Consider the following 17,972-nt stretch of genomic DNA (forward strand, 5'->3'; position numbering starts at 1 on the left):
TAAACAGCCACTGATTGACACACCGCAACTGCTCATCGTCGGACAACCGGACATGGCGCCGCTCCGCCGCTGCGTCACGCCTGGACGAGTGCAGAGCGGTGCTCCAAGCACAGGCGCCCAGCCACGAGGAGGGGGGACGTTCTCCACTACCTTCTGGTCATCGTGCACGTGGGCCACTTCCACCTGTTGTGAAGCGCTCTTTTGTTTAGCTTTTATTTTTTTGCTTAGTTTGCCCTCCCCTCCCCTTTGTACTCAGTGTCCACGAGAACACGCCTGACTGCGGGCGGGCCTGGCCGCTCAGGCCTCTCCGGAGGGACTCCAGGCCAGCTCCGCGGCCAGGGTCCCAGTCCTGCCTGGGTGCCCTGCCTGCGGGTCGCCAACCTCCGCACGGCCTCAGCCAGCCCTGCCCTCTCTGCCGCCCGGGTGCTCCCTCAGTCCCCACCGCCGCCCGGCTCTGGCACGGCCGACGGGCGCTGACGGCTGCCCCTGGCTGGTCTCTCTGCCCCGGGCCTGGCCCGCATTCCCGTTCCCATCGCCCTCAGGGCAGCACCTGTCCCCCACTCTCCCCACGGCCTACCCTACAGACCTGCCTCCTGGGGTTCTTCCTGCTCCCGAGGGGCCTCTCACGCTACCGTCCTGACACTCGCGATCTGGTAGCGCTTCTGGAGCCGGGAAACTCAGTACTTTTAAGAAACTCTGAGTTCTAGAGACAGGATGAGTCTAGAGCACTTGCTACACATCAGACACCTAGGGATGCCCGAGCCCACGGGCTCCTGGCAGCAGCCGCGCGCCCTCCCTGTCACCCGGGAGGCTCTGCCCCTGACTGCGCTCGCCAGGCTGACACGGAGGCCCCACTGTTGATCCTCGTTGGCCCCCTGTACCATGTCACTGTCCAAACAGTAGACGCTTGTGGATTTTATTGTTAGTCCGAGTTGCAAGAACATGCTGTTTCTGTAGATCAAAACTGGTCAAACACCAATAATTCCATATGGGCCAGCCTAACAGGAAAGGGTTCATCTGGCCTCCCCTTGGAAGACATAACAAAAGATTTGATTCCAGCGCATAGCAATAAAGAAATACAGCACAGAGGAGACTGAAACCCCAGGTGCCTCTTCGCCTTCGGAAGATGGTAAGAAATGACAAGAGAGCGGCGTCACCGGCCCAGCGACCCCAAGGGCTGCGTGGAGGAGGAGGCAGGTGGCCCAAGGCGGCCCCCTCCATCGCTGCCGTTATTCCCAAGGAGGCGACAAAGGCCGGACTCCCTCTTCGACTTTCTTGCAACAATTTCATAAAGGCTGATGCAAAGGAATTAAAATGAACTCATTTTAAAGCCTCCGATGTGAGCATTTTTGTTGAGAGGAATTTCTCCTCTCGGATAGTTCTCGCGTAAAATGAAATGTCTCCTTTGAGATTTCTGTGGAGAGAGGCCAGTCTGTGAGCTGGTCAGGACCGCCAGGCCGTCCCCCAGCAGCGGCTCTTCCCAGCAGCGGCGCCGGCCGGGGCGCCTCCAAGCCTCGACTCAACAGCCCTGAGCGCTCCTGCCCGTGCGGGCTCTGAAGGCGCGCAGCCTCGAGGACACGGCTCTCCGCCGGCACACCCGCAACGGCCTCACGCAGGCCCCCCCCACCCCTGCCTCCAGTCTCCCTGCCAACCCACCCCCCACCCCAGCCGCCCCAGACCCTCACACCAGCACCAGAGGGGTCTTTCTCCTGCTTAAAACCCTGCCCGGTCAAGCCCAGGCTCCCAGCACAGCGAAGATCTGCTGCTCAGCAGCCCCCTCCTGGGCGTCGCCTCCTCCCGCCCCCCAGCCTGGCCCGCAGGCTCGCAGCTCCACCGACGTTCCAGGCTCTTCCTCTGGGCAGAGCTCCGCCTCCGGAAGCCACCCAGGCCCGGTCCTGTTGTGCCAGGGCCTCTTTCCACTTCCACGGCACTTGTCACAGTGCACTGTGACCTGGCTGCTTACACACCCACCTCCCAGCACCGCTTTCCTTTCCCTGCGGATTCCGGACAGACTGCAAGTAGCTGCCACCAAACACCTGGCTTTTATAATAATGTCTGTCTCATATCAACATAACCTGGGTAGAATTGTTTCTAAAAGAATAAAGGGAGACTTCTAAGCTAGGTGGTTTCATCAGAGTTCAGGAGAAGAAAACAGAAAGGATATAGATGAATACCTGTAGAGATGATGGAGAATTTTCCAGAATTGTTGATAGATACCAATCCTCAGAATCAGTAAATTCTACAATTCCCAACAGGAGAAAGTAAAAGAAAGCCACACCTAATTCTGCTCAAAATGAAGATTTAACCCTCATATCATTAAATAACACAACTCTGCTTATGACAGTAAAAGGATTTTCAACATCAGACAATATAAAACCACAAACAAACATAACAGAGGAGAGACAACAAAACAAGCCAGGAAGCATGAAAGAGAAGGGGTGGGAAGAGACCGACCTGGCGGATCGGAGACAAACCTAGAGCCAGAAACAGTGAACTGGACACACCACCCGGTTCAACCCCCGCAGCTCTGCAAGCGGAGAAGAGAACCGGGGCGTGACTCCAGGAAAGGGACGGAGCGGAGGGCACCCCCACAGGCAGACCACGGGCGGCCACTGAAGACGCCGTGGGGTCCGCACGGCCTCCCCTGACCCTGGAGGGAGCCTAGGAGCTCACCCGCGGGACAGCCACAGCGTAACCTGGCCCGGGAGGCGGGCAGCGCAGTTGAGTCCTGGCTGCCATGTGGACAACAGGGGGACAGAGGGACCATGTTGATAACAAATGTGTCACCGGAAGTGACGCTCACATTTATGGTCACCTGCTTGAACCAAGGGGCCAAGGCAGCTCCGTGGGGAGAAAGCAGCCCTTTCACTGAATGGTCCTGGGGCAACCAGGTGTTTGTGGGGAACAGGATGAATTTGGACTCTACCTCACACCACACACAAAAAGTAACTCAAAATGGGTTGCAGACCTAAATGCAAGAGCCAAAACTATGAAGCTCTTAGGAGGAAACAAGAAGAAGGCTCAGCTGACCTTGGCAACTCACTGGACGTACAGGATTAAAGCAGAAAGTGACTCTGGCTTCGGCCTGGCTGGCTGAGGAAAGCGGGAGGGGTGCTGACAGGACGTGCGCGTGAGACAGTGCTGCCTGAGGCCCTGTGCCCGGGCAGGCCTGCGGGCTGGGCTGGCCCTGGCTGCCCCCAGACCCCCCCCCGGGGGAGGCTCCCGCTCTTCCCAGCACTCGTATGAGTGGCCGCGGAGCCTAGGCTGTCTGCGCAAACACGAGGAGGCACGGAGCTCCTGCTTTCCTGTGGCGGTGGGTGGGTGGGTCCTGGGGTTTCTGCGTTTCCTGGGCAGAGGCTGCCGACAGGAGCAGCACCCAGCAGAAGCCCCAGGCGCTGGGGCTCCAGTGAGCTCCCCTGGGGGCCCTGCCCCGCACGGTGGTCGCTGGGCGCTGCTGGCGGAATCCGGGTCCCGTGAGGCGCACCAGCAGCGGAGCCCGGCAACCGGGGCCCCCGTCCCTGCAGACTGCGCCCCCCATGCGCCACCTCTAGTGCTGACCTCACCAGCACGAGGACGACGAGCCCCGAGTCCTGTGAGCCCCCCCAGTAAATCAGGGACAGTGGGGGTGGTCCCGGACACCCCCAGCACAGGCACATACAGTGGGAATAAGTCAATTTGCCTTCATAGGATAAAGTCAAAGCAGGTCTTCAAAATTCTGTGGGGCAAACAAGTTTTGGAAGCTTACGTGTGCATGTGGCCTGGGGTTCCCAAACCCAGCAGGGAGAGAGGGTCCCAGGCCCACCCCAGACTTCTGCCAGGGGCCCGGGCCTCTACCTCCCAGGCAGCTGGACTCGCTGACCCGCAGTTTTCAGAGAGCAGAGCCTCCCCAGCTCCGGCCCGGCAGCCGCTCGGGGGCATGAGTCACGCGGTGCAGCCCACACGTGGCCCCACGGCTGTGGCTCACCCACTCCTGGCTGCCGTCCACCCACAAGGCTGCAAGCCTCTGTGCGCCATTGCTCTACGGCCAGGGTATACACAAAACCATTTCTGGAGAAAGATGTTTTTAATATCTTATTAGCTTTAAAATTGTACTAAAATAAAGTGCTTTTTGACAATAACGTGCTTTACAAAGGCAATGTGTTATTAGGCTTAAGAGGCAGGTGCGCATGCCATAAAACACAGCAACGCCTTTGATGTGATGCTTCCAGCAGGAGTCACACTTCCAGACAAGCTCTCCACCTTCCTCTAATTACAAGCCATATAAAGGCCACAAACACATTTAATTTTGGTTTCAGTTTTGTTGATCCTGAAATGCAAACACTGTCTCCATGTCCACAAGAAACAACTTCATCGGGAAGGAAAGACCCCAGGCCCCCACGCCGGGCCGCAGAGCTCCCTGTACTGTGGCCCGGAGCCCTCCCCCGACGCCCCTACCCTTCTTCACGTGTGTGCGGACCCCCAGCACGACGCCTGCCCGGTGCGCTTAGTTCCCCTCCCCTGAAGTTCAGGTCTCGGGAAATCTCACAACTCAAAAGAATCTGCCAGACTCAGTCGTACAAGTCAGTCCGGGTGCTCGTGGCACTGAGTGCACGCGGCCCGGGGCTCCCCTCTCAGCAGGGCAGGAGAGGCCGACGCGGCCTCCAGGTCCTACTCCAGATGCGTCTGGGCCTTTTATCCAAGACTTCCTGGCGCAGGTATGCGGGGCCCCGCCCCCGGGGCCCTGGCCTAGGACTGCACAAGTGTGTCAGATGGCAGGCGAGCACTGGAGGAGAGGCCCTGAGAAAGTGGAGGGTCGGGGAGAATCCACCACCTTGACGCTGCCCACAGTCCTGCTGAGTGGCAGGAGGGTTAGGGCGCTGGAACCGGAGAGAGGGACATATAACCTAGTGTGCCACTTGCCTCTGCAGTGGACAGCGGCAGAATCTAAAATAATAAACACTAGTACATGGTTTAAACCTTACAACCAACCTACAGAGCACAAAAGGCTCAATTACAGCTAGAGAGCAGCACATACATGTTGCCAACCTCGGCAACACAGAAGTACAGCGGGAAGGGCTGGTGGGTGGGGAGATGGGGCGGGGGGTGTGTAGCACCCTCATCTTACAGGGAGGAAGGTCTAGAGATAGGACTTAAAGTTGGCAGAATAGAGAAAGAGAGATTTAAGTATACCATTTAAAGTCTCAATGGTACCTGATAAAGCAACTGAACTAGAACTCAGTAACAGCAAGCTGGAGAGCGGAGAGGCAACATAACTCGGTCAGACTTGGCCAGCTAGGGAGCTCAGGCGCCAGGCCTGGATCTGGACCCCGCACGTCCCAGACCTGTAACCCCCCACCCACTGTGTCCAGCTGTGCCGAGCACCACACTGAGGAAGGAGACTGCATACCTGGTCAGAGTCGGAACCAGAAAAAGGAGCTAATTCTCTAGCTTTAACACTATTTGTTATAGTTACTACTAACGCTTCTGGGAACGACCGTGTTGGAGATTTCCCTGCCTGCTCCTTCCTTCATCGCGCACCAGCACTTCTTCCCGAGAGCCCCTCCGCACACCCTCGCCGCGCCCGGCGTCGGGACTGCCACCAGCGCTACCCCAGGGGGCAAAGGGAGCTCTCTCTCCTGCCCGCCACTATGAGGGCGGCATCAACCCACTGGCCAGGGGTCTTTCACAGCCAGACAGAAAGGTCGAGACACCAGCACTGCAGACACAAAGCCCGTCTGCCTGCTCGCCACAGCCCGCACACCGCGCCCGCCAGCTGCCAGGGCGGGCCCGGCACGGCTCTGCACACCCGGGTGTGGGCCTGTGAGCCGCTCGGTGACTGCCTCTACACAGCTTCATTAAGGGTTTGAAATAGTCAACAGAAGTGATAATTTCTAGTAAAAAACAATTCTTTTTAAAAAATTATTTATTTTTAGAGAGGGAGAAAGGAAGGAGGAAAAGAGGGAGAGAAACATCCATGTGTGGCTGCCTCTCACGCGCCCCCTGCTGGGGACCCGGCCCGCAGCCCAGGCCTGTGCCCCGACTGGGAATGGAACTGGTGACCCTTTGGTCTGCAGGCCGGCGCTCAGTCCACTGAGCCACAGCAGCCAGGGCTATTTTTAAAAATAGAATATAACCGAAACTAATTAGTACTTGTAAAAAGCTTTTTAAAAATTTCCACATAGTTCACCGTTGCTTACCCCATTTTCAGTACGTTTTTCTCCAGGTACATTTATTACATTTCTCTGGGTCCTTTGCTCTTGGGTCTGACGGCCACCTAAGGAAATGAGAGGACCAAACTTACTAAAAGACATACTAAAAAACAGCGTTCGTCCATGTTTTCACTTATTCAAATATTTACCGAACACAAGAATAAAACACCAGGATGAACAACTCAAGACTTCATACAGTTGAAAAATGTTTTACAATTAATCTGTGTACATATATGTAAAAAGTTGTTTAAATAAAATTTTTTCACCTCACATTCTATTTCAGAATCTTGAAATTGACTTACATCAACGGGTTTCTAGCACTTAAAAATGGTCAAACTGGTAAGTTTTATGTACTGCGTATTCTACCAAATGAAGTTTCTTATCACCAATCCTTGAGGGTCTCCTGTGCGGGAACTAAACGGAGCCCAACAGCAGCACGGGGAACGCGGGCGCACAGAGCCGGCCCTCCCCGGCAGGGCGGAGCCCGGCGGGGCACTGCTTCCGTCTGGGCGGTCAGCGGTTCCTTGTCCCGTACAAATTAAAACATTTTTTTAAAAAGGGCTTCATCGTTAAACTGGAAAAATTCTCTGTGTGTCCTGTCCTGTTTTTACACAGATGCACCAGGGGTGCCTGACGTCGCAGGCGCGACTGTCACCAGGCATCCAAACCCTGCGCCCTCCCTTCGCCACCCCCCAGCTTTTACTTGGGGCCGCCTGGAGAACCCGCACACCCACGCCTGCTCTACCGCCTGGAGCGCTGGCTCCCAAGGGCCATGGACCTAGTGTTCGAAAAAGACAGCAAACATTGTTTCTATGTCCCACCTATTACTTTGAAAAATTTGAAGAAAGACTGTAGGATGGGAGTACTGCTCTCCTTTAAACTGCACGCTCTTAAAGAGAGTGAAGGCGCCCCCAAGGGGCGCAGGTCGGTTCTTGGGAGAGAAAGAAAAGAATCGCACTCTGTGTGTGTAAAGTGAAGACGTACACAGCACCTAAACAGATGTACAGTGAGCTGATAACAGAAGCTGAGGGAACAAGAATTTTTTTAAAAAGGGTCCCGGGGGGGGCGGGCGGTGGAGGCGATACTGAAAATAGGCAACCAATCGATGTTTCTCTTGCACATCAGTATTTCACTCCCTCTCTTTCTCCCTCCCATCCCCTCTAAGAATAAATAAGTGAAATCTTTTTTTAAAAAGAATGTGCATAAGCACAGGCAGAGAAGCAGAGGAGAAGGCAGAGCACCCCAGGTCGGGGGGCAGATTCTGAGTCAGTCACGGGAGCGTGACTACGCAAGGAAGGATGTGGTGCAAGAGGGGAAGAAGGGACAGTCACCGCCTCACGCCTGCCAGCGTGGCTGTCATCAATGAATCAACAAGTGCTGGCAACGATGTGGGGAAAGGGACCCTCACACGTTGCTGGTGCGAGTGCGGATCGGGGCACCCACTATGCAGAATGGTACAGAGCTGCCTCGAAAATAAAAAATGGAACTGCCTTAGGGCCCAGGAACGTCCCCTTCTGAGTATTTAGCCAAAGAACCCCAAAACACCAGTCTGAAAGAGAATAAGCACTCCTCCATGCACGGCAGCGCCATCCCAGTAACCGGCGTGTGGAGGCCGCCTCGGTGTCCGTCAGCAGACGAACAGAAAAGAAAATGCGGTGCAAGGACAACGGACTGTCACTCAGCTACACAAACAACGGAACCTTCCCCTCTGCAGCAGCACGGGCGAGCCCAGAGAGTATCATGCTGAGTAAAGTTAGTGAGGTGGAGGAAAACAAACACCATGTGATCTTCCTCACACGTGTAATCGAAAGAAAATAAAGGAACCAACACCCCCCGCTCCCGAAACAGACTCACAGATGCAGAGAACCACCTGAAGGCTGCTAGACGGAAGGGGGTCGTGGCACTGGGCAAAAAAGACGGAGGGGACTAAGTCGCACAAATCACCAGTGACAGAACAGCCACAGCACGGGGAACGCGGCCAATGATGCCGCAGTGACCGCTGTGGCACCAAGGGGTGCGGGATTACCGGGGGACCGCCTCACAAATGACACGCTGTCGCGATGACTCCAGACGGTTCTCTTAAGCATCCCTACACTTCTATACTTTATAAAGTGAGATAAAAAAGACCTTCCCCCACCCCACCACCACAGGACATGAAGGACATAACGATGTGTTAGGTCACACGCCCTACTAATGAAAGTGACAGCGGGACTATTTACACACAGCTAGGGAAGGCAGGGCATGCATATTTGCAGAGCTCAGGCAGGGAGTTCAAATAAATTCTTAGCACAAGAGCAGCACTTTAGGGGTGGCCAGCGAATCCTTGGCAGGAGAGTTTGGTGCAGAGGCAGGGCCCTTGTCAAAGGTGCAAGTGGGTGAAGAGCTGGCCCTGGACACGTGGTCGCCTGCCCCCGGATGGCCAGCGGCCAGCAGACTAACAGCCAGAGGCGGCAGCGCGCTGTACAACACAGCACTGCAGCGGAGTTGTTAGGAAGATGACCTTGGAGCAGGGAGTAACTCGTCCCAGGGGCAAAATGTCCTTTAATATAAAATACAAACAAAGAGGGATAACTTGCATAAAGAAATCTTTTTTACAGAAGGATATCTTTTTGTTTATTTTTAAACATCAGAGGTAATCCACAATCACTGTTAAATAACAAGTTAAGGGTCTCTTCACTGTATAGTGTATATGCTTTCAGGAAAAAAAGATTTCCTTTTTTTTGTTTAAATTTTAATTCAGAAAGAGATAGTATATTCCCATAGTTCAAAAGGCAAGAGGCACGGACAGACGCACGTGAGCCGTTCTCCCTCCCTCCCTCCCTGGTCGGGCAGCCTCCGCCCCACCCCGCTCACAACGGTACCAGCTTCTTCATCTCCAAAGACGCTTCGGCCACGCAGAGCCAATATGGACACACGTGTTCCTTCTGTCCCTGTCACATGGGAGGCAGTGCATGTGCCCTCTGTCTCCCATGGTGCTCTCTCACGCAGCGCGTCCAGGGGATGGCGGGCGCAGGGCCTCCTCAGGGCCGCAGAGCCGTCTGCTGCTGGGCGAGCCACAGTTTTAGCCCAGGCCCCAGGTTCCTGGCGGAGGCTGCGCCTGCCAGGAACACTGCGTGAGGAACACTGTGTCCACGCCAGCTTGTGTGTGTGGGCACAGCTTCAGGGTGCGTTCTCAGAAGCGAGCTTGCTGGGTGAAAGGTTCTGTGCGTTTGTAAGCAGAACAGACGTTACCGACGTGCCCTCTGCGCAAGCTGCCAGCTGACACCCCCACGGCCATGTGGAAGCATGCCTGCTCCCCAGCCTCCTTGCAGACACCGTGTCGTTAAATGCTCTCATCTTTGCCAGTGTGGCAGGTGGGACAGAGTCTCAGCGTTTTCTTTGTTAGGAACAAGGCCGAACATCTTTTCCTATAACCCACAGCCACAGATATTTCCTCCTCTATGAACTGCATGTTTGTATGTGGTTTTTTTTTTCTATTTGTTTTTACTGGTGTGTGTGTGTGTGAGAGAGAGAGAGAGAGATAATTTTTTGGAACCCTTTACAGTGGTACCTTGGTACCCGTTAACTGGTTCCGGAACTTGGGACGAGTGCCGTAACCAATGAGAGAAATGATGAAGCATCTTTCTCTCGTGGGGCAGCGTCATGACTAATGTGAGGTCTATCAGGTGCCATGAATTCCAAGCAAGCACTGAGTACTGAAACTTTTTTTCCTCTCAAAATGCAACAAGTACAGGGTTTGATGAGTTCTGAAGCCAACAAGTACCAAAGTATGACTGTGTAACAGAAATTAGCGCTTTGCTCATGAACTATAAATGCTGTTTCCTAGCTTATAATTTGTCTTTGAAATTGCTTAGGGTGGTTATCACCATGCACAGTTTTATTTTGTTTTTTAACAATTCAGTTTGTCTTGCCTTTTATGGCTTACTGTTGTTACACTTGGAAAGGTCTTGTTCACCATAAAAAAAGTTTTTTTTTAAACATACTTCCCAGAAGTCTTCTAATCCTTTCATGGTTTTATTTATTCTTTTAAAAAATTTTTTAATTTATTGATTTTACAAAGAGAGAGAAACATCAACCTGTTGCTCCACTTGCTGATGTGCTCATTGGCTGACTCCCTTACGTGCCCTGACCGGGGACCCAACCTGCAGCCTTGGTGTATGAGGACGTGGAGCCACCGGCCAGGGCGTGGATGTATTTATTCTTAAAATACAGATATTTGATCCATCTGGCACTGATCAAACCCAACTCCTCTAGAGGGCAGGTGCCCTCCTCACAGGCCTGAGCAGGAAGCGAGGCCTGGGCCCGAGGAGCGGGAGGCCACCGTCAGGAGTGGCAACAGGGGGACACCAGCCCTTCTGCTCACCCCGTGAGTGAAGAGGAAACAGCATCAATAATTTAATGCCTATTTTTTAAAATTAACTTTTACGGCAAAAATGAACAAATGGGGGAAAAGCAGTTATCTACCTTGTTCACTGCTCTCAGCTGGCGAATCCTCATGTCGAAGAAAAAATTTCACCTCCTCCCTCCGCGGCCCCCACTTCTGAAGATGTTCGTACATCATATGGTCGAAGGGTATGGGACGCTCTAGGAAAAAAACACCGCTTATTTCTCTCAGAAACAGACTACTTCCTACCAAAAGTAAACAATAAAAAATTTAAATAAATATACACATTGATTAGAATTCAAGACTGTCACAAGCATGAGTGTTTTACTTCAATGAAATAAAAGCAGGAGTATGAGTCGAAATCATGCAGGTCACAACTGAACACAGGAAGTGAACACAAACGCGGCTTCCAGCGCTCAACAGGCGGCGCTGGCGGAGCCGCCCTTTGCAGCGCCCCTCACACGGAGCCCGCCCACTCTCCCGGCAGACACGCCATCCCGCGGGTCGGCCGCTGCTGCTGCTGCTGCTGCTGGCAACGCTACACGTGCTGCTCGTGCACGCCTCCTGGCAATTCAGTGCATCGACACGAACACTGGAACATGAACGTTCACCGCAGCATCCCTCACAGCAGCCAAAGGCCAGCCCTGATGCCCAGTAACTGACAGATGAAGGAGGAAGACGCGGTGTATCAGACGGTGGCTACTATTCAGCCAAGAGTCAGGAATTAAGTGCTGATAACATGCTTGCAACACGGATGAGGCTTGAAGACATTATTCTAAGTGAAAGGAGCCCGACAAAAGAGGCCCACATTGTATGGTCCCCTTTCTGCGAGGCACCTGCAATATCTAATACATAAAGCCAGACAGTACCACAGTGGCCGCCTGGCTCTGGGGGAGGAGGAACGGGGAGGTACAGAGACTGGTGATGGTTGCACAACACTGCAGATGTCCTAGAAACCACTCAGTTTACACTTTAAAATGGTGATTTTTATGCTAAGTGAATTTTATCTCAAAGGGGGGAAAATGGAAATCTTGGAATACTCCCCCTAATGCTTGTGTTTAAAACCGAGGAAGGAGTCCTTACTGGTGTGGCTCAGTGGGATGGGCATCGTCCTGCAAACCGAAAGGTCCCCAGGAGGATCCCCAGTCAGGGCCCAGGCCTGGGCTGCGGGCCAGGTCCCCAGGAGGGGGTGCATGCGAGGCAACTGATGGATGTTTCTCTCCCTTTCCCTCCCTTCCCTTCCCTGTAAAAATAAATAAAATCTTCTTTAAAATTAAAAAAAGGGAAAAATAAAGTGAGGAAGGGTTATCAGCAAGCCCCGAGGCTTGTAGAAAACAGTCTGGGGAGTGGCAGCACAAAGCTGAGCGGCATCTTTCCTCCCTTCTGCTCAGCCTGAGAACTTGACTTTCATTCGCGAGGAAGAATTTGGTGAGCTTCAGTTCTATCATACATTCAAGATGTCCTAGATACGTTCAAGATTTCCATAAAGAAGAAAACCCTATCGTTCCCAGAAACGTGAGCTCCGTGCTATTGCCCTTTCACCTTTCTGCGTGTGTGGCCAAGTGCGGCCTTACTCAGCTCACTTGAGGGCAAGGACAGAAACGGTCTCACCTCTGTTGGAAATGATAGATGAAACAGGTAAGGAAGGTGTGGTATGTGTATACAATAGAATATTACTTGGCAGTAAAAAGAAAGAAACCCAACTATTCACGACAATATGGATGGGCCTAGAGGCCATTAACACTAAGTGACATAAGTCAGACAGAGAAAGACACCACACGATTCCACGTCCATGTGGGGTCTAAAAAGCAAAACAAAACAGAAATAAACTCTCAGATACAGAGAATAAACTGAGGGCTGCCAGACGGGAGGGGCTCGGGGGCTGGGCGAAGAAGGCAGAGGGGCCGAGGGGCCAGAACGCCAGCTACGCAGTCAGCCGCAGGGCTGTGGCGCGCGGCGCAGGGAGCACAGCCAACGCCGCGGCCGCCCTGTGGGGGCCAGGCGGGCCCGGGACTCCCCGCGGCGGGCCCTCCGTAAGGGACAAAGTGTCCGGTCATCGTGTCGTATGCTGAAAACTAATGTGATGTGGTATGTCACCTACGAGTAAAAGAAATTTAAAAAGCACTCGCTTCAGCAGTACACATACTAACATCGGGACAATGCAGAGAAGATTAGTACGGCCCTGTGCAAAGATAACATTCCAATTCAGGAAGCGTCCCATATTTTTTATTGCATATTTGGAAGTTGCTGAGAGTAGATTTTAAAAGTTCTCATCACAAGAAAAAAAGTCCTGTAACTGTACAGTCATGGACACAAGCTGGACTTACAGTGGCAGTCATTTGGCAATATGTACAAATTTTGAATCATGTTGTAGCGTGAAACCAATGTAATGTTGTCAATTCTACCTCAATTTGAAAAATGTAAAGAAAAAAAAAAAAGCACAAGTAAGACTTCACTGATTATCCCGACGCGCCCTTAGAGGAGTCCGTCTGGAGGCGCCTCTCCTCGCCACCGCACACAGGAGGCGCCGCCCTGGGCCTCTCCTACTTTCCAGCGCGGGCACAGCGCCTCCCACGGCCCGGCCTCTGCCTGCCGCCTGCCTCCCTGCGCCAGTCTCGGGGCACCCTCCCCGCCGCTGCCCTCGCTTAGTCTACCCCATCCCACCGAAAGCCAGCCCTCTGTTAAGAGTCCAAATTACCTGGCAGAATTCTCTGTATTCACTAATCACATTACCCACACTGCCCAGCTACCTGACAAAGTCCTTCCATGCGGCACCAGGATTTACTCTTCCCACTTTAATAAGTAAGTATTTATGGAGGCCTCCTATTTAGAGGGTTTTGTACCCAGGGAAACAATGTTTCCGCCTCCCTGAAGCTGTCATCCGCAAGGGAAGAGTAGGGGGACAAGTGGACTGGTTCCGGCACGACGCTGCGAGGTCTCGGACAGAGGGCGTGCGCGGGGTCCGCAGAGGCACCGAGGGGCCCCGCAGGGCCAGGCCGCCCTGCCCTGCTCATCCCCGACGCTGCGGCAAGGGCCAGCACATGGCGTGCCTTTTTCTGAAGTATTTGTAAAATCCTATCCCCATGTAATAGAACACTAGTTTTTACTTTAATCACTTAGTTCCTTATTACCACAAATAATGAAGAACTAGAACACATCCTGTGCTTTGATGAACGTTGAACTTTATGTCCTCAGCCATCGCCGCAGAGTCTCACACGTACCATTTCCCCTCCACACTTCGGCCAAGTGGCAACCGCCCTCTCCGGGTTCCTTGCAAAATTCCACAACATCTCGACATGTTGTTTCTGGTGTTATAGGAACTTCTGTTAAAATCTGTTCATTGTTGCTCAAGAACACGGTTAATATCATCTGTAAGAGAAAAGATTAAATTAAAGCTGCAACTCGGAGTCACTGTCATAAAGAGATTAATCTATACATTGAAAGTGACTCCCCACCTCCCCATGGCCGCTCCACCCACCTCCGCCCACCCCTCCCCTGCCCCCGCCAAAGCGCCTACAGGACCAGTTTGGGGAAGTGTATGGACTGAGTCTAAAGCTCGTGTCAAAAAATTAGAATGTATAAAAAGTCAGCCAAGTTCCAAAAGACAACAGTAGAAGGGAACGACATTCCGGATATTACACAGCCCCCCAAACAACAGGGCACTGGCACATACGTAGATCGATGGGATGAGGTGTGAAGACCAGACATGGAAAACGGGAAATGACGAAGGAGACTCACTCACTGTACAACAACTGGCGCCTGAGCAACTGAGGCGCCCCCTGCAGCCGATGGACTCGCGCTGCACCTCACACACCAGCACGAGTGCCTAACAGCTGAAATAGTTAACCCTAAGCCATCAAAGTGTTCAAGTTCTAGACTAAAAGGAGGTGAATTCCTTTTTATAACCTTGGAGTGCAGAAGCCCTTTTAAACTATGACTCAAAACACAGACACCATTAAAAAAAATTACATGTTCAGGTAACTAAGCATAAGACTCTTTTACAAAGCAAAGAGAGACAGACGGGGAAAATCTGCAGCTCATGTTACAGATAAAAGGCCGATCTCAAAATAGAAAGGACTCCTAAAATTGTTAACAAAAGACCAAAGTCCAATTTATTTTTAATAAATTGTCTGAGAAAGTAATATATCACAGTAAGAGAATTGCAAATAGCCCTTAAATATAAAAACACATTACAATGTATTTGAAAAAAATAAAAGTTTTCAAGCATTTTTTAATCTTTAAAAAATCCTAACACTCTGACCTGAAGCGGTCATGTTGGAAGAGATTAAATATATATATAACTTTTAAAGTACAATTTAAACCAAAGATTTCCTTTTATCAGACAGCATTATAAAGCATTTCTGTTTAACCTTTGATCAAAATCAGGAATAAAACCCGCATTTGTCCTCTAATTTTTCATCTTAGAATGCTTTTTCTCAGAAGAGCCCTACAGGCCTAAGTTTTGAGATTAAACATCTTTGTATCAACGGTCAGATCTTATTTGACCCACGCGGTCAGTTAGGAACTGTCCCCGCCGCCGTCTACGACCCCCAGCGTTACCAGCTCCTCTCCACACGCGGGCCAAGGGCAGCTGTCCCTCCGGGGTGGCAGAGCTCAGGAGCTCTGGTCTCCAGCTGCGGCCCCCTCCCCGGGACGCCTTTTCCAGGGGTGTGAACACGCAACAGGCGTCTCCGGGAGCACCCAGGGCCCGAGGCCGTCCAGCTCACGGACGCCTTTGCCCTGGACCCGCATGGGTGCGCACGCCCAGCGCACACCCTCTGGGGACGCCCGGCCTGCCGGGCAGACCGCGGAGTCCCCTGCGTCCTCACAGCCCCCACCCTTCCAGTGCACGGGCCTCCCGCACCGGGCCGTGGCCGTGCTCCCTCAGCTCCGACCCCAGTCCCTCAGGCTGTGTCCCTCTGTCTTCCTGGAGGCCTGGGAACCCCTATTCACCCTTCAAAACACAGCTCCTGTGCGGCCACCTTCGCCAAACGTCCCTTCGCCACCTCCTCTCACCAGGGAGGACACCTGTCCCTCCCCTCGTGACCAGGAACCTTCATGTGTCTTTATTGCACCGCAGCATGAACGCGTCCCCCTCCCCACACTAGGCGCCCTGTCCCTTCAGGCAACTCCCTTCTGAGTCCTCCACTCGCCACCGCCCCCTCGTATCTGACGCCTGGCGGACAGACGGAAACCTGGGCGTCTCCAAGAATAACGCAACAATGAGAAACTGACCCTACGCCACAGCACGGAGGGATGCTGCCATGACCCAAGCAAGGTGCCGCCGGTCTGCTCAATAAACAAGCATTTTTCCTTTTTTTTTTTTTTTTTTAGATTTTATTAACGTTATTTTTAGCCACAGGGGAAGGGAGGGAAAAAGAGAGGGAGAGAAACATCCGTGTGTGGTGGCCTCTCACGCGCCCCCTACTGGGGACCTGTTCCCCAACCCAGGCCTGGGCCCTGACCAGGAATTGAACGCGCAACCCTTTGGTTCGCAGGTTGGCACTCAACCCACAGAGCCACACCAGCCGGGGCCCTTCTGTTCTTCTTAGATGTTATAAAACACATTTCTATTTTATAAGAAATTAAAATTATTTCTGCTAACTTAGAAACTTATAAAAACAGCCTAGCTTTCCAAGACCATCAATTCTCCCAAACCACACCTTCTATAGCAAAACCTAGCACCACCATTGCTGACGGCTGCCACAAGGGCACCCCTGCCGCCCCGCGCCCCGCACCCACTGCAGCACCCCACGGTCTGCTCTCCAAATGACAAGCCAGAGAACGTTACACAGCACTCGCTCCTGGAACACCGGGCTCTGGCCGGAAGCGGGCCTTGCGGGCCTCACGTGCTCACTGCCCGCAGCGGGCACACGGCCACCTCTTCTGAACGCTCAGAAAGGCTCCGCGCGTGCCTGCTTGCTCGCAGAAGCAGAGCTCCTCATGACCCGCTGTCAGGATGAACAATGGCGTGACACTATTTGGGGCACTTTTTGAATTAACAAGACTTTCCAGCTCATGAATCAAGTCCAGCATGACGGGGCGGGAGGCGGGGGGGCGAGGAGAAAGAGAACGGCAGGGCTGTGCGTACTGATATTTAGGGTTTGTAACTGACTGATTTTTAGAGACAGAAGAAGGGAGAGGAGAGGGAAAAGGAGAAACAATGACCCATCATTCCACTTACTATTTATATTGGGTTGACCAAAGAGTTTGTTACGTTTTTTCCGCATGATGGCTCTAGGAGCGCTTAGTTGTCTTTAACTGCATTTGGAACAATTTTGTTAGACTGTATTGTGACAGCTGTCATATCAGCATGCATCTGAAAACAACTATCAAAGTGGTGAAATTTTGTGCAGCCATTTTAATAGTGAAGATGGAAGAAAATATGCAACATTTTCAGTGTACTATGCTTTATTATTTCAAGAAAGGTAAAAACGTCACTGAAATGCAAGAAAAGATTTGTACGGTGTATGGAGAAGGTGCTGTGACCGAACGTGTGAAGTTTCTTGGTCCTCTTGCCATTTTGGCCAAGTAACTCTGTGCTGCGGGGCTGCCTCGCGCACTGGAGGGTGTTGAGCAGCGCCCCAGGCCTCCACCCACTGGAAACCAATAGCAGGAGACAGCCGACATACTCACAATATCCAAGTCAGTAGTTATTGGTGGGAATGAAAAAGATGTCTTATTTTATGGAAAAAACAATGTGGGCTTTCTGGCCAGCCCAGTACGGGGGGGGGGGGGGGTTGATCCTCACCCCCGACTGAGGGACCAAGCTGCGACCCAGGGCCCGGGAAGACACTCTAGCTGACTGGGCTCCTGGGCCAGGGCGTGAACGCTGGTTTTTAAAAGCTAAGAACACCCAGAAAACTTATGCAAATGTTAGTAAAACGTTATGTTTTAATTCTATTCTGCAGTCTTTGGTAAACCTGCCCTTCCTGATCTTAGTAAAATTCATTTCCCTCAGTCTCTATTACTCATCCAAGGCCAATTCCATCACAATCAGGGCATATTTAAAAGCTTCCTAGGCAAGCGAGGGCGGCAGGCACTGCCATCTCCCTGAGGCCGTGGAGGCTGGAGGCCACGGCTGCGTCTCAGGTGGGGCTTCCTTGGCCCGGAAGAAACCTGAGGCGCCTCCCACACAAAGACCATACTGCCCTGACTCTAGAAGCACTGTGTTCTGTTTATATTGTAACTTCACTGGAAGCACAATATCTTATAACTGACAGCATGTCACAATTTAATGAGTAGCATCTTCTTTCTTAATAGTACATATAAAATGGAGATGAAACCCAATAGGGTTAAGGATTAAGCGAACTACAGAAAACAACTAAAGGAAAAAAAAAGTTAATGTTTAACCTTCCTAAAATAATACGTTGAAAATAAAAGATTTGGTTAACTGCAGT

The 17,972-nt window shown here is 52.2% G+C and overlaps 1 protein-coding gene and 1 non-coding gene across 4 annotated transcripts in view; one reads left to right on the forward strand and one right to left on the reverse strand.

Moving 5' to 3' along the window:
• PPP1R13B (protein phosphatase 1 regulatory subunit 13B) overlaps window positions 1-17,972 on the reverse strand; it is a 68,623-nt gene that overhangs the window by 23,420 nt on the left and 27,231 nt on the right. For all 3 annotated transcript variants that reach the window (XR_008528671.1, XM_054567774.1, XM_054567773.1), the window contains exons 2-4: window positions 13,794-13,941; window positions 10,653-10,772; window positions 6,177-6,253 (exon numbers count right to left, since the gene is read on the reverse strand). Coding sequence is in view for 2 of the 3 variants with exons in the window: in XM_054567774.1 (XP_054423749.1) it covers window positions 6,177-6,253; window positions 10,653-10,772; window positions 13,794-13,941 (345 nt within the window). In the remaining variant the exon portion in view is untranslated. The remainder of the gene's footprint in view (window positions 1-6,176; window positions 6,254-10,652; window positions 10,773-13,793; window positions 13,942-17,972) is intronic.
• Window positions 12,694-12,799, forward strand: LOC129066248 (U6 spliceosomal RNA). The gene has a single exon (XR_008528679.1). It is a non-coding gene; the product is annotated as a U6 spliceosomal RNA (small nuclear RNA).

This window comes from Pteronotus mesoamericanus, unplaced genomic scaffold (genome assembly GCF_021234165.1).
Source record: "Pteronotus mesoamericanus isolate MK-2021 breed Mesoamerican mustached bat unplaced genomic scaffold, CSHL_Meso_final contig_192, whole genome shotgun sequence".
In the NCBI taxonomy this organism is placed as follows: Eukaryota; Metazoa; Chordata; class Mammalia; order Chiroptera; family Mormoopidae; genus Pteronotus; species Pteronotus mesoamericanus.